The sequence below is a fragment of the Danio rerio genome, chromosome 18, assembly GCF_052040795.2.
Source record: "Danio rerio strain M-AB ecotype USA chromosome 18, GRCz13ab, whole genome shotgun sequence".
NCBI lineage: Eukaryota > Metazoa > Chordata > Actinopteri > Cypriniformes > Danionidae > Danio > Danio rerio.
The window spans coordinates 53,505,001-53,520,929 of record NC_141038.1 but is presented as its reverse complement, the minus strand read 5'-3'; the positions used below and the strand labels follow the sequence as shown (position 1 = coordinate 53,520,929).

The 15,929-nt window shown below is 36.8% G+C and overlaps 1 protein-coding gene across 15 annotated transcripts in view; it reads left to right on the top strand.

The window, feature by feature from the left end:
• Positions 1-1,664: 1,664 nt before the first annotated feature.
• Positions 1,665-15,929, top strand: part of abcc8b (ATP binding cassette subfamily C member 8b) — a 49,379-nt gene continuing 35,114 nt past the window's right edge. For 13 of the 15 annotated variants that reach the window (XR_015515258.1, XR_015515257.1, XM_087293437.1 and 10 more), the window contains exons 1-6: positions 1,700-1,921; positions 4,944-5,103; positions 5,198-5,339; positions 8,126-8,247; positions 9,647-9,813; positions 13,694-13,936. Coding sequence is in view for 12 of the 15 variants with exons in the window: in XM_087293437.1 (XP_087149563.1) it covers positions 1,889-1,921; positions 4,944-5,103; positions 5,198-5,339; positions 8,126-8,247; positions 9,647-9,813; positions 13,694-13,936 (867 nt within the window). In the remaining 3 variants the exon portion in view is untranslated. Of the gene's footprint in view, positions 1,922-4,943; positions 5,104-5,197; positions 5,340-8,125; positions 8,248-9,646; positions 9,814-13,693; positions 14,843-14,930 lie in introns of all 15 variants that reach the window. The other 2 variants (XM_087293438.1, XM_087293427.1) reach the window with 2 other exon arrangements.

Below are 15,929 nucleotides of genomic sequence, written 5' to 3'. Positions count from 1 at the left end.
TATATATATATATATATATATATATATATATATATATATATATATATATATATATATATATATATATATGTTTGTTCATTTTATTTATTTTTTAAATCGAACAACATTCAGAAATGCAAAGAAATGATGTATTTACATAATAAAAAATGATGTCATAAAGAAACACTCTGGTGGGACAGTTTTAATGACAAGGCAATATTTGTTTAGATGGTAAAATAGGAATAATAGTAGTTTTTTTTCTTTTTTTAAATATTGCTTAATGTATTTGGTGCTTTAGGATGATAAAAAGCCTAAAAATGATAACATTTCTACAAAATGTAAAAATGAATAATCCTCTAAATACATGTTCATCAAATAGAGACATACAGACCATCTCAATGAGGTGATGTCATTGGCCTATCAACATTTCCTGCCTGTGTCAAACTATTTCATAACTTTAACAGGAGGCGATTCCATCATAACTTAACATTAAAACAGCTGTCATTACATTATTCATCAATATGTGGACATTTTGGGATTCTCAGAAGCTACAGAAATTAAAAATGTAAAACAGAAAATATGTTAGAACATTTATTTTGTTTACATCCATTAAAATGGCCTATATTTGAATTAAATGTATTAGAAAATTTGAGTTGAATTTGAATTTAATGTATTTTTGAATAAATTAATGCATAGAAAAAAAACACAATAAACACCAACAGACACCTTAAGGGTTAAAAATCGAATGTAGCAAGACTGAAATATATCTATTTGTTGTAAAACTACAGTAACCTTTGCTTTATTTAAATTAAAACAGGGGAAAAGCCTTCCTGTATTTGCATTATTTTGCCACTAAGGGGCAGAGTTTCCATAAATGATCTTATAGCTGCTGCAAATGCTGTATTTATAAACACTGAAAAAACAGAAAAAATTTAATAATAAATAAATAAAATAAACACTGAAAAAGATGATGTCTGCAAAAGTGTTGAATTTAAACAGACGAATTAAATGTAGGAATGTTCAACTTAATCAGTTTGTTTAAATTCAGCCCAAATAAATTGTTTACAATCATTTAACTTAAAAAGTAGTAAGGAATCATCTTTGAATATATTTTTTAAATCTTTGAATTTAGTTTATATAATTTTAAGACTATTTAAAACTTATTCATCCAATATGTATATGATCGGAAACATTTAAACGCACTATTAAAAATAACTATCTTTCCATCTGTCCATCCATCCATCCATCCATCCATCCATCCATCCATCCATCCATTCATTCATTCATTCATCCATCCATCCATCCATCCATCCATCCATCCATCCATCCATCCATCCATCCATCCATCCATCCATTCATTCATTCATCCATCCATCCATCCATCCATCCATCCATCCATCCATCCATCCTGTCCATCTGTTCGTCCATCCATCTATCTATCTATCTATCTATCTATCTATCTATCTATCTATCTATCTATCTATCTATCTATCTATCTATCTATCTATCTATCTATCTATCTATCTGTCTGTCTGTCTGTCTGTCTGTCTGTCTGTCTGTCTGTCTGTCTGTCTGTCTGTCTGTCTGTCTGTCTGTCTGTCTGTCTGTCTGTCTGCCTGTCTGTCTGTCTATCTATCTATCTATCTATCTATCATCTATCTAGTTATTTTGGGGACATAATATCTGATGAACTGCATGCAACTAGAGAAGGATGCGCGTGGAGATTACCGTGCGTGCGTGTATGTGTGTGTGTTCGCTCATAATCCATCATCATCATCATCTCGTGTCATTCAGATGAGAGATTCAGAGAGCGCAGAGCTCTCAGGATGCCTCTGTTTCTGCTCGGACAGCTTGGATAAGTTGAAAACAGCTTTAGTTCTGCAACACAATCGTGGGACTAAATAATAACATGATATACAAGATGATGCGAGCCTACAGACCGGTGAGTTTAAGTTGCTTTCTAATTAATAATTCGATTGAATTCAAATCATTGAGGCACATTCACAAACGTGCACTTATCCAATTTAAAGCACATTCAATTTGCTTATTTATGTTTTGCATATAGCTATAGTGTTTTAACCATGCTATAGTAAATGTATTATTGTTCACAACACTTACAGCACACTGTAATAAACACTGTAGTATACTTTAGTTTTTACTACAGTAAACTGTGGTGATTGTAGTATACTATACCTGTATAGTTGTAGTAAACTACAGTATTGGGTCAATTGTTTATATTATTGTAGTTCTTGAGTTACCATAGCAACTATTGAACTACCCACAACAGTTTGATTGAAGTACTTTACTATAGTACAGCTCAAAAGCACTACAGTATTTATTATTGTTTTTTTTTTTCATGTGGAATGATTCTTTTTGCAATTGGAATTTTTTAAAATACTGTTTTTCTCGCTGGCTTTGGTGCATTTCTCACACTATTTACATTTGCATTCCTCAAAACAATTAGTCGTCTGTGCACATCACAGTAGCAGTTTCTCATTCCTTCCAGCACAATGCAAAGGCTTTTGGACATGCATCAACTGCTTTCACACAACCCTCTGCTGTTTATAACATTATCATTCACTTATGTCATGTATAGTCACTCTATAAATAAAACTAATAGTCCTCATTGCATTACAAAAATGTTTAACTAGGTGTCAAAATTTGTCAAGCTAATTTTATATATATATATATATATATATATATATATATATATATATATATATATATAAGATTACTTTTTTCCTGAAAATGTATTTTAAAATTCCTGAATGATTTATAGACATATGTATGTTGTAGGTTCAGTTACAAATATGTACTGTAATATTGTTAACAGTCGTGCACAGCTCTGCCCATTGGGAGTCTATGTGTGTTGTAAATAAGGCTGTATTTATGCTTTTGCACAATGCTGTGAACAAAATTAGAATTGCAACGATCATATAGAGTAAAAATATGAAACATACATATTCAGTGTCTTGTTCTCAGATACCTCACTAAATGCAGTGATTTCTAACTTTACTGTAGTCTTCAAATGGCTGTGAATATAATATATTGTGCTGTCTTGAGCATAGTCAAGAAGTCTGACTTTTTTGCATTGGAAAAACATGTACAGAGTAAACTGTCCTAATGAAAACAAGACAAAGCCATTAGACTATCTTGTTCATGTTCAATGGTGCCAGGACTCTTCATCTTGATGACACTGACACTTTCATTTACATCAATACTGGCTTTTGAGGAATGAGCTCTCCATTTTGAGCAAGTGACGCGCTTCTGCAGGTTATCAGCTAGGTTTCGCAGTTTGCACTAATTGTTTGGAGAAATGCACAAACTGTTGTGCAAATGTAAAGAGTGTTGTGAGAAATGCACCAAAGCGACTTAAAAAACTGTAATAACTCATCTCCAATAACTGATGTATTTTCTCTTTGTCATGATGACAGCACATAATATTAGACTAGATATTCTTCAAGACACTAGTGTTCAGTTTAAGGTGAAATTTAAAGTCTTCACTGGGGTAATTAGGTTAACTAGGCTGGTTAGGGTGATTAGAAAAGTTATTGTATAATGATGGTTTGTTCTGTAGTCTATCAAAAATATATAGCTTAAAGGGGCTAATCATATTGACCTTAAACAATATATATATATATATATATAATCTCTAAGGCCAAAGACCAAAATAATAATAATAATAATAATAATAAATAAGTGCAGAAGGGTGACTTAAAATACACACTGCTGTTTCAATTTGGCTTTTGTTTATTTTATTTAAACCATGGCTGTGAGGATTAGCTTTACCTCAGAAGACCCCAGTGTTTCAGGCACAACGCAAGTGTGTGTGTGTGTGTTGTTTGGTTGACTGTAGCAAAGCCATTAAAAGGCTCATAAATCACACAGAATGAGGTATTTAAAAAACAAAAAATAAATAAAAATACACTCACCGGCCACTTTATTAGGTACACCTTACTAGTTCCAGGTTGGAGCCCTTTTGCCTTCAGATCTGCCTTAATCCTAGGTGGCAGAGATTCAACATGCTGCTGGAAATATTCCTCAGAGATTTTGCTCCATATTGTCATGATAGCATCACACAGTTGCTGCAGATTTGTCGGCTGCACATCCATGATGCCAATCTCCCGTTCCACCACATCCCAAAGCTGCTCTATTGGGTTGAGCTCCGGCGACTGTGGAGGCCATTTGAGTACAGTGAACTCATCGTCATGTTCACCAGTCTGAGATGATTGAGCTTTATGACATGCTGCGTTATCCTGCTGGAAGTAGCCATCAGAAGATGGAGACACTGTGCTCATAAAGGGATGGACATGGTCAGCAGCAATACTCAGGTAGGCTGTGGCGTTGACACCATGCTCAATCCAGTCTGGCCATTCTCCTCTGACCTCTGGCATCAACAAGGCATTTGCGCCCACAGAACTGTCGCTCACTGGATATTTCCTCTTTGTCGGAGCATTCTCTGTAAACCCTAGAGATGGTTGAGCGTGAAAACCCCAGTAGATCAGCAGTTTCTGAAATACTCAGAGTAGCCCGTCTGGCAGCAACAACCATGCCACGGTCAAAGCGACTTAAATCCCCTTTCTTCCCCATTCTGATGGTCACTTTGAACTGCAGCAGATCGTCTTGATCATGTCTACATGCCTAAATGCAGTGAGCTGCTGCCATGTGATTGGCTGATTAGACGTTTGTGTTAATGAGCAGTTAGACAGGTGTACCTAATAAAGTGGCCGGTGGGTGTATATTACACCTTAGCATAATTTTCTGTGAAGTAAAACCACACACAGTTTCCGGTCAGGTGTATAGTTCTAAGGTTTGTACCACACGAAAGTTAGTGCAGTATAAACCCATTGTTAAGCTCTCAGTGATGTGTGTGTGTGTGTGTGTGTGCGTGTGCGTGTGCGTGTGCGTGTGTGTGTGTGTGTGTGTGTGTGTGTGTGTGTGTGTGTGTGTGGTGTTTTCCTCAGACGCCCGTCTCCAACTCCACCTTGTCGTTCTGCGGCTCTGATAACTCCTCCGCCTATAAGGTGGATAACGGTCTGCTGAATAACGGATGCTTTCTGGACGCTCTCGATGTGGTTCCTCATGTTTTCCTGCTCTTCAGCACCTTCCCCATCCTCTTCATCGGTGAGAGGAGCTGGATCACATGCTTTTATGCGCATGCTGCACATTGTGTTGGGTTATTGTGTTGTGTGTTATTGTGTCGTGTTGTGTTGTGTAGGCTGGGGCAGTCAGAGCTCTAAGGTGCACATCCACCACAGCACATGGCTGCATTTCCCAGGTCATAACCTGCGCTGGCTGCTGACCGCCATCCTGCTGTTCCTGCTGGTGTGTGAGATCGCGGAGGGAATCGTCTCTGACGGGTCAGAAACACTTCACGTTATTCATGTAATAATGCATGGGTTGGACAATGGAACTGAAAGGTCTTGTTTTAGAGTGCAATAATCTATTAGTACGGTGTCAGGCCTCCATTTGTGGCCACAACAGTATCAGCTGGTGTTGGGAGTCCTGCACAGGAGCCAGAGGGAGTTTGAGCCGGTCTTCATGCAGAACAGTGTTCAGGTCACTACATGATGCTGGTGGAGGAAAACCTTTCCTGACTCGCTCCTCCAAAACACCCCAAAGTGCTTAATAATATTTAGGTCTGGGTACTGTGCAGGCCATGGAAGTTGTTCAACTTCACTTTCATGTTAATCAAACCAGTCTTGCTGTGTATTACTGCTAGGGATGGCTGACGTGAATCTGACGTTTTTTGTCAGGATCCCGAAGCGCAAGTGTTTCGAACCACTGCACCGAAGCATGATTCGAAACACCCAGGTCACGTGACTAAAGTGTTTCGAAACACCTGGTCACATGATTAAAGCGATTCAAAGCATTGATCATTTCAGAAGCCTTTGGAGACCTGGAGAATCTCCATTTGACTAACATGGTCAAATTTAATTGAGATGGCTATGATCTTGTATGGCCTCGTGGACTGTGCGTGTGCAAGTTGCAGCTGTGCTACAAATTAATTTTGGGTTCGAATCCCGACTATAACAGATACTCCAAAATCATGATTTTATGTATTTTATCATGTTTCTGTTTTATGGTGTAGTCTAGATAGGATACAGCTACGGATACGTCATCAATTTAGCATTATTTTTGTAACACTGTAAAACAATAATTAATATTTTTACAGTACAGTGATGGGTTTAGGTTTTGGATGGACGTTAATAAAATACAATGGGAAATTTAATTAATAATATCAATACTTATTGTTAACTTCTGGCCACAACTTTATCTGATCTAGCAACAACCCTGTTTCATGACCAAAACAATACAAATTTATTTACAAGGGGTCCGTTCTTCGTACCTCGCTTAAATGATCTAAGATTATTTGGCAGATTCCGGATCTTTTAATCTTGATAACTGATCTTCAAACGAGTTCGCGAATCAGATTAGAATGTCTGGATAAACTGATCTGAGATCGCTGCGTGTGTTGTGAAGGACAGATCTATCGATCCTCGAAATCATGATCAGCAATGCAACGATTGGCTGACGGCACAGCAGCGTAATGACATCATCTGATTAATATTCAATTATTCATGTGAGCAAAATTACATCAAATTAGCTGTAAACGGTTTGTTAAATATGACACGCAATAACCTTCCACATTTGTTTTGAGCTGCAGGCTTTACACTTGTGTCAAGAGTATTCATCATGTATTTCAATGCAAATCAGTGTATTTAATTCCACATTTAGAAAAGATTTTCTTTATTATAGTAGCCGTTTTTTAATCGGTGTAAAGAATAACTGGATGTTTACAAAAGCGTTTTCATATTGGTAAAGGCATCTGCAACTTTTGTGAAGCATCAAATCACCGGCATATTAACTGGCATATTAACTATCAAAAACAGACTAAAATGTATTATTGCTTTAAAAAAGTGACATATTCTGCATTTCTGCTATACACAATTTGTACTAAAGCGATCTAAAAAGTTCACATCAATAAGTTTTCTCTTTGCACCACCAGGTGGCAGTCTTTGTACTTTCATTTCGAGGGTGCAGATTGCATAATTTTTATTAATATGTATAACTTAATTTATTTTATAAATGACTATAACTTTATATATATATATAGTTAAAAATATACACCATTTTTCCAAGTGTATATAACTACTACTGTAAGAAAATATCAGAATTGGGAACATGCTTTCTGTATTATCTTTGCTTGAACTGAGCCGATCTAATCCTGTTTATATGAATTGAACCTGCTCCCGATCAGGTTTGACCTAGCAGAACTGTTGCCATGACAACAACTCTCGGATCAGCTTTGAAGAACGAAACGATCCTGGATCGTGTCAAATCGTCAATATCCAAATCCAGCTAACTGAGTAATCCACGTACGAAGAACGGACCCACGGTGTTTACTCAGATGTCAGAGCAATGTTGAAACAAATCGATACAAGAACAAAGCATTACCAACTGGTATTAAAACATTAAAAAAATAATTGTATCAGCCTGGATTTGAACCCACTATCCCCGCATGATGGTCACAAACTCTAACCGCTCGACTAAACCACTTGTATATTCAAGGCTGCAAAGTGGGGTTTAATACCCCAATCTGCTCAACTGTTCTTTGATGAAGCTGTTTCAGTGCAATACAAATAAAATGACCACTAGGTGTCACCGTAGAGTGGGGTTTCGTAACGTTTCGAAGCTTCGACACATTTGCTTCGACTGTTTCAGTGTTTCACGAAGCCTCGCTTTGCCCACCACTAATTGCTGCATTATCATCCTAATAGCTACTATCACCTTCAGGATACAATGTTTGACCCATTGGGTCACGTGGTCCTCCAGAATGGTTGGGTAGTCCTTGGCAGTGATCTAGTGCTCATCTTGCATAAGTATTAGGGCTAGGGAATGCCATGATATTGAGCCCAAACCATCACTGCTTCACTCTGGGCATCAGCAGTCTGGGTGGGACCCTTTTTTGGGGCTTCTCCACACCGTAACTCTCCTGGATGTGGGAAAGACAGTGAAGGTGGACTCACCAGAGTATGTTTCACATGTTTCACATTGTCCACAGCCCAAGATTTTTACTAGATTTGTTCCACTTTAACACATGCAGTTGTGTATTACTTACTAACTGCACCGTTTTACTCCTCAGGTTTAATCAGTCTCGTCATCTTCACCTCTACATGCCGGCTGGTCTGGCTATACTGGCCGCCATCACATCCATCATCTACTACCACAACATCGAGACCTCCAACTTCCCAAAGCTGCTCATAGGTACAAACACACACCTGAGCGCAGGATTTCACACTCCAGATGGAGAAACATTACGTCTCTAGCAAATAACTCACTGATTGAAATGACCCATTCAGAGTGAGTCTACTGTAATTAACTCACTGATTCAAATGATCCGTTTAGATTTAGTCTTCTCTAAACAACTCATTGATTCAAATGATCCATTCAGAGTGAGTCTACTGTAATCATCTCACTGATTTAAATGATCCGTTTAGATTGAGTCTCCTCTAAACAACTCACTGATTCAAATGATCCATTCAGAGTGAGTCTACTGTAATCAACTCACTGATTCAAATGATCCGTTTAGATTGAGTCTCCTCTAAACAACTCACTGATTCAAATGATCCATTCAGAGTGAGTCTACTGTAATCAACTCACTGATTCAAATGATCCGTTTAGATTGAATCTCCTCTAAACAACTCACTGATTCAAATGACCTATTCAGAGTGAGTCTACAGTAATTAACTCACTGATTCAAATGATCCATTCAGAGTGAGTCACCTGTAAACAACTCACTGATTCAAATGATCCGTTTAGATTGAGTCTCCTCTAAACAACTCAATGATTCAAATGACCCATTCAGGGTGAGTCTACAGTAATTAACTCACTGATTCAAATGATCCATTCAGAGTGAGTCACCTGTAAACAACTCACTGATTCAAATGATCCATTCAGAGTAAATCTCCAGTAAACAGTTCACTGATTCAAATGATCCATTCAAAACGAGTCTTTAGTAAACAACTCACTGATTCAAATGATCTGTTCAGAGTGAGTCTTCTCTAAACAACTCACTGATTCAAATGATCCATTCAGATTGAGTGTCTAGTAAACAACTCACTGATTTAAATGATTCATTCAGAGTGAGTCTCTAGTAAACAACTCACTGATTCAAATGATCCATTCAGAGTAAATCTCTAGTAAACAACTCACTGATTCAAATGATCTGTTCAGAGTGAGTCTTCTCTAAACAACTCACTGATTCAAATGATCCATTCAGAGTGAGTGTCTAGTAAACAACTCACTGATTTAAATGATCCATTCAGAGTGAGTGTCTAGTAAACAACTCACTGATTTAAATGATTCATTCAGAGTGAGTCTCTAGTAAACAACTCACTGATTCAAATGATCCATTCAGAGTAAATCTCTAGTAAACAACTCACTGAATCAAATGATCCATTCAGAGCGGGTCTATAGTAAACAACTCACTGATTCAAATGATCCATTCAGAGTGATTCTCCCGTAAACTCACTGATTCAAATGATCCATCTAGAGTGAGTCTCCTGTAAACTCACTGATTCAGTTGGTCTGTTATTAGGGTCTCTGCATTTCCTCCAGTGTCTGCTTTGTGTGTTTGCTCCATCATTGCTCTTTTCTCCTCCAGCACTGCTGATCTATTGGACTTTGGCTTTTGTCACCAAAACCATCAAGTTTGTGAAATACGATGATCACGGCATCGGCCTCCGGCAGCTGCGGTTCTGCATTACGGGTCTGCTGGCGCTGCTGTACGGCCTGATGCTTGGTGTGGAGGTCAACGTCATCCTGCGCAGGGTCAGTGCAAAGTCACATAGAGGATTATAGACATCCATCTGTGCAGAATAATGCAATATAGACAGATTAATGCACACGGTGTTTAATGGAACTCGTCTATAGGTCGAGTGCTCTTGTTAAACTGCTGACCTCAGGAGTGCATTTTCATAATTAAATGGCAAAGTGCAGTGCACAGACATGTAGAAACGGCAACTGTAGTTTTAGATGTTCAAATGTGCAAATTACAGAAACAAAAGAGAGTAAAAACGTGCTAAATAAATGGATAATTAATAGCAAATAATTAGTTAAACTTCTGATAAACTTCAAAAGTGTAATGAATGTGAAAGAATTTCTTTTTATTTTGAATTTATAATTTTTGATTATAAAATTGTACAGCTGTTGTAAATAAATAAATATAAAATAAATAAATGATTAAAGAATAATTGAATAAATAAATAAATAAATAAATAAATAAATAATTTTTCCATAATATTTTTATTTTTCGTTTTCAGTTTGTAACTTTGTACACAATGAAATACAACATTTTACAAATATTTTACAACAATAATAACCTTGTTGCATTTACAAATTATACAAAATATGAATATATATATATATATATAAATATTTATAATTAATAATTAAATTAAATTAAATTAAATTAAATTAAATTAATACATATAAATAAGTAAATAAATATAAATAAATAAATATAGAAAAAATAAGGACAAAAATAAATAAAAAATAATAATAACAAAATAAATAAAATAAAATAAAATAAAATAAAATAAAATAAAATAAAATAAAAAAATAGATAAATAAATAGATAAATGAACTCGTTCATTCATTCATTCATTCATTCATTCATTCATTCATTTTCTTTTTGGCTCAGTCCCTTTATTAATCTGGGGTCACCACAGAGGAACGAACCACCAACTTATCCGGCATATGTTTTACACAGTGGATGCCCTTTAAGCTGCAACCCATCACTGGGAAACACCCATACACTCTTGCATTCACACACACACTCATACACTACGAGCAATTTAGTTGATCAATTCCCCCATAGCACATGTGTTTGGACTGTGTGGCAAAGCGAAGCACCCAGAGGAAACCCACGCCAACACGGGAGAACATGCAAACTCCACACAGAAATGCCAACTGACCCAGCCGAGGCTCAAACCAGTGACCTTCTTGCTGTGAGTTCAAAACTTTGTGCAATGCATAAACAATATATTTGATAATAGATGCAATGTACTAAAGTCAGTGTTTTTTATAATTTATTTGCACATTTTTGGTATTATAAAAATAAAACTACATTGTGATAAGCATCAGAAGTTTATTTATACTTAAAGAAAATGTTTTTCATAATTAAAGTGTGTATTTATTGCAAAAAAAAACATTCTGATAATTAATCTTTGTTGACTAAAATTGCACAATTATTGCAATTAGAAAATAAATGATATCTGACAAATGAATAAATAATATATTATAATATATATGCAATAGATAAATAAATTAATTAATTAATTAATTCAAAACTATGTACAGTCCATTAATAATAATAATATTTAATAATTAATAATATTTAATTATGTATGCAATACATAAATAAATAAATAAATAAATAAATAAATAAATAAATAAATTTTAAACTGTGTGCAATGCATAAATATTATATTCAATTATATGTGCAATAAATAAATACATAAACCAAATTGCATTTGGAAAATAATTAATATGTGTGAAATCTATGAAATAAAAGAAGTGCAGGATCTCTGCTAAAATGCAGTAACCAAACCGACCTTCAAGTCAGACAATAAAGTTATCGGTGAGGACACTGATGTTTTAGGTACGACATGATCCTCTCTGTTGCATAATAGCAGTGCAGCGGCTAAAAGTGAGATTAGAATGCTGAGAATCTGGCCTGACTGTGCTGTACTGCCCAATAAAAAGGCACGGCAGGCGCTGCACAATGAACCAGTGTTGCTGTCCGACAGCTGTTTGTCCAGATCTCTCAGGATGGGGGAAATCCTGCACTCTCCGCGTGCTCTGCTAAGCTGTTTATGGGGATGTTTGTGTTGTTTCTGAGGAGAACAGAGACTCAATCCAGGTCTTGAACTAATGACTGCTAAAAATGAACGTTCATAACTCATCACGAGGATAATCCCGTCTCATAAGTGAACCGTGCTCGGCCTCATGACTGTTTAATAACATCTCACTCAATTACAAAGTCAGGCTGTTTGCTGGACAGGACTGAACTATCGGCTTCATGATACAATTCCAGCAGTGATGAATCATTAAATTACTGCTGTTTGTTTAATCCTGACCAATCACATACAAAATAAAAGTGTGCATTTACATATTGATTTCATGTGCATATATATACAGTTGAAGTCAGAATTATTAGCCCCCCTAAATTATTAAACCGATTGTTTAGTTTTTCCCCAATTTCTGTTTAAGGCAGAGCAGATTTTTTCAGCACATTTCTAAACTTAATAGTTTTAATAACTCAATTCTATTAATGGACTTATTTTCTCTTTGCCATGATGACATTAAATAATATTAGACTAGATATTCTTCAAGACACTTCTATACAGCTTAAAGTGACATTTTAGGCTTGACTAGGTTAATTAGGGTAACTAGGCAGGTTAGGGTAATTAGGCAAGGTATAACAATGATGTGTTCTGTAGGTTATCGAGAAAAATATAGCTTAAAGGGGCTAATAATATTGAGCTTAAAATGGTGTTTAAAAAATTATAACTGCTTTTATTCTAGCCAAAATAAAACAAATAAGAGTTTCTCCAAAGAAAAAATATTATCAGACATACTGTGAAAATTTCCTTGCTCTGTTAAAAATAATTTAGTAAATATTTAAAAAAGAAGAAAATAATTTTGAAGGGGGCGAATAATTCTGACTTCAACTGTATATATATATATATATATATATATATATATATATATATATATATATCATTGCACTGCTGGAACAGAGAAAGTAAAGGTTCTGGAAATAACCCTCGGCCCCATCATTGCCTCTCTGATTCTCTTGTCTAAATATAAATAATCTAAAGGGATAGTTCACCCAAAAATGAAAACTCATTGTTTACTGACCCTAAAGTAGTTATTATTAGTTAAATTACGAGAGGATATTATGAAAAAAATATCTCTGGCTTTTATAATATTTGTATTTTCTACTAATAAAGTCAACGGTTACGTTTCTTTGGTCTTCAACAGAAGAAAGAAACTCATAAATGTTTGGAACAAGTGAAGGGCGAGTAGATGAAGACAGAATTGTACATTTTTGGGGGAACTGCTGCTCTGCTGGAACAGAGAAAGTAAAGGTTCTGGAAATAAACCTCGGCTCCATCAATGCCTCATTGATTCTCTTGTCTAAATGCAAATGGTTTAAAGGGATAGTTCACCCAAACATGAAATTTACTCACTATTTACTAATTCTTAAATAGTAATTATGAGTTTCTTTCTTGTTGAATACACAAGAAGGTGTTCTGAAAAAGCCATTGACTTCTATATTATTTGTTTTTCCTAATATGGAAGTCAAGAGCTGTTTAAAATTAAAAGTTTTACCTCTTCCCAACAGTGAAAACTAGTAACAATCAAGAATGCATGAGTATCTGCTGTCATTGCTTTACAATCAATAAATGTGATTATAATGGAAGTCAATGGGGCAAAAACAGCCCCAACATAACCAAAGGGGAGTCAGTCTGAGCAGTGTATTGTTGAGTTTTTCCAAAATAAGATTTGTCTGCAAGATTCATCACATTTGCTGAAACACAGGGAAGGTAGAGGCCGAATTGTAGTGTTGAGGAACTAGTGTTGAGGATGAAACTGCATCCCCTGGTCTAAGTGTTGTCTAACGGTTGTGTTTTGGTTTTTCCAGCGCTACATGTGGTTTGCGTGTCCCACTGAGGTCAAGCCTCCCGATGACCTGCAGGATCTTGGCGTTCGCTTTCTTCAGCCGTTCGTCAACCTGCTGTCCAAGAGCACATACTGGTGGATGAACACGTTTATCACCTCCGCACACCAGCGGCCCATCGACCTGAAGACCATCGGGAAACTGCCCAAATCCATGAGGGCTCTGAGCAACTTCCAGCAGCTCCGCAAAGCCTTCGACTCGCAGATGGTACATGCCACTATATCAGCATTTATATTATACGCACTAATTATCAGCTAGTCATTCAGGGCGGGGCAATCAGTGCTTTAAGGCGGGGCTAACAGTTCTTTAGGTCAGAGCTATTAGTCGTTTAGGGCGGGGCTATCAGTGCTTTAGGTTTTTTAGTCGTTTAGGGCGGGGCTATCAGTGCTTTAGGTTAGTTAGTGGTTAAGGGCGGGGCTATCAGTGCTTTAGGTTTATTAGTCGTTTAGGGCGGGGCTATCAGTGCTTTAGGTCTATTAGTCCTTTAAAGTGTGGAGCTATCAGTGCTTTAAGGCGGAGCTAATAGTCTTTAGGGCAGAGCTAAAAGTTCTTTAGGTTTATTAGTCTTTTAGGGCGGGCCCATCAGTGCTTTAAGGCGGGCCTATCAGTTTTTTAGGTCTATTAATCCTTTAAGGCGGAGCTTTTAGTCCTTTAGTGCAGGGATATCAGTGCTTTAAGGCGGGGCTAACAGTCCTTTAGGGCGGGGCTAACAGTTATTTAGGTCTATTAGCCCTTTAGGGCGGGGCTAACAGTTCTTTATGTCTATTAGTCCTTTAGGGCAGGGCTATCAGTGCTTTAAGGCGGAGCTAACAGTCCTTTAGGGAGGGGCTAACAGTTCTTTAGGTCTATTAGTCCTTTTGGGCGGGGCTATCAATGCTTTAGATTTTTTAGTCCTTTAGGGCGTGGCTATCAGTGCATTAAAGCTGTGCTATCAGTCCTTTAAGGCGGGCCTATCAGTTTTTTTAGGTCTATTAGTCCTTTAGGGTGGAGCTATTAGTGCTTTAAGACGGAGCTAATAGTCCTTTAGGGCAGGGCTATCAGTTCTTTAGGTCTATTAGTCCTTTAGGGCGGCGCTATCAGTGCTTTAAGGTGGTGCTATCAGTGCTTTAGGCGGTGATATTAGACCTTTTAGGCGGGGCTATCAGTGCTATTGGGCGGAGCTATTAATCCCTCAAGGCAGGGCTATCAGTTCTTTAGGCAGTGATATTAGACCTTTTAGGCGGGGCTATCAGTGCTATTGGGCGGAGCTATTAATCCCTCAAGGCAGGGCTATCAGTTCTTTAGGTCTATTAATCCTTTACGGCGAGGCGGTCAGTGCTTTAAGGCGGTGCTATTAGACCTTTAGGGCAGAGCTCTCAGTTCTTTACGTCTATTAGTTCTTTAGGGCGGGGCTATCAGTGCTTTAGGGCGGAACTATCAGTCCTTTAGGGCACGGCTATCAGTTCTTAAATTTAATATTGATTATTCGATCCACAACAAAGTGCCCCATTATGTGAGAAATGGACATGACATCACAAATATAATGTGCAAATAACTGGGCATATATAAGGGCCAGCAATACAGAATGTGGATTTCCAGGAAGATGTCCGCATGTAAGCTGAAGTTGCGTAAGTTTACACAGAGAACGAGTTTCTCTGCCAAATTTACAGATCTGCAGTCTCTGATTTTATGCATCTGTGTTTTGATCCTGATCCCTCTTGTTTTTTTGGTTGCTTTGAGTGATATCCACTTGTATAACCAGACGGAGTGTGTCCTAATACAGCTGAACTCCTTTTATCCCCTTTTGTCCCGAAAAACAGTGAGGACTTCACAAACACTTCAGATTAAGCACCTTACGTAAGGCATGAGGGAAAACGTGTGGAGTGTGGAATTTATATAATCTGGTACATCAGTTACTAAATTACCAGTTTGGGGATGATTAAAATGTAATGTAGTCACAGAATCTCTTAATCTTTCTCTGGCATAAACATGGGTTTGTCATTACGTTGACCAGCTGAAAATAATATGCTTTTAAACGTTTCCCTTAAGTTATTAAAATGTTGTTTATGAATGTGATTTTTGATCAGGAACATCTTGTTCATTTTTTGACAAACATTAAAGGAACATGTTGTGCAACTGTTACTGGGACACTTCAGCAAGTTTTGATGAACATTCAGTTAAGATGTTTCAGAAAAACATATTACCTAAAGAAATTAGCAGT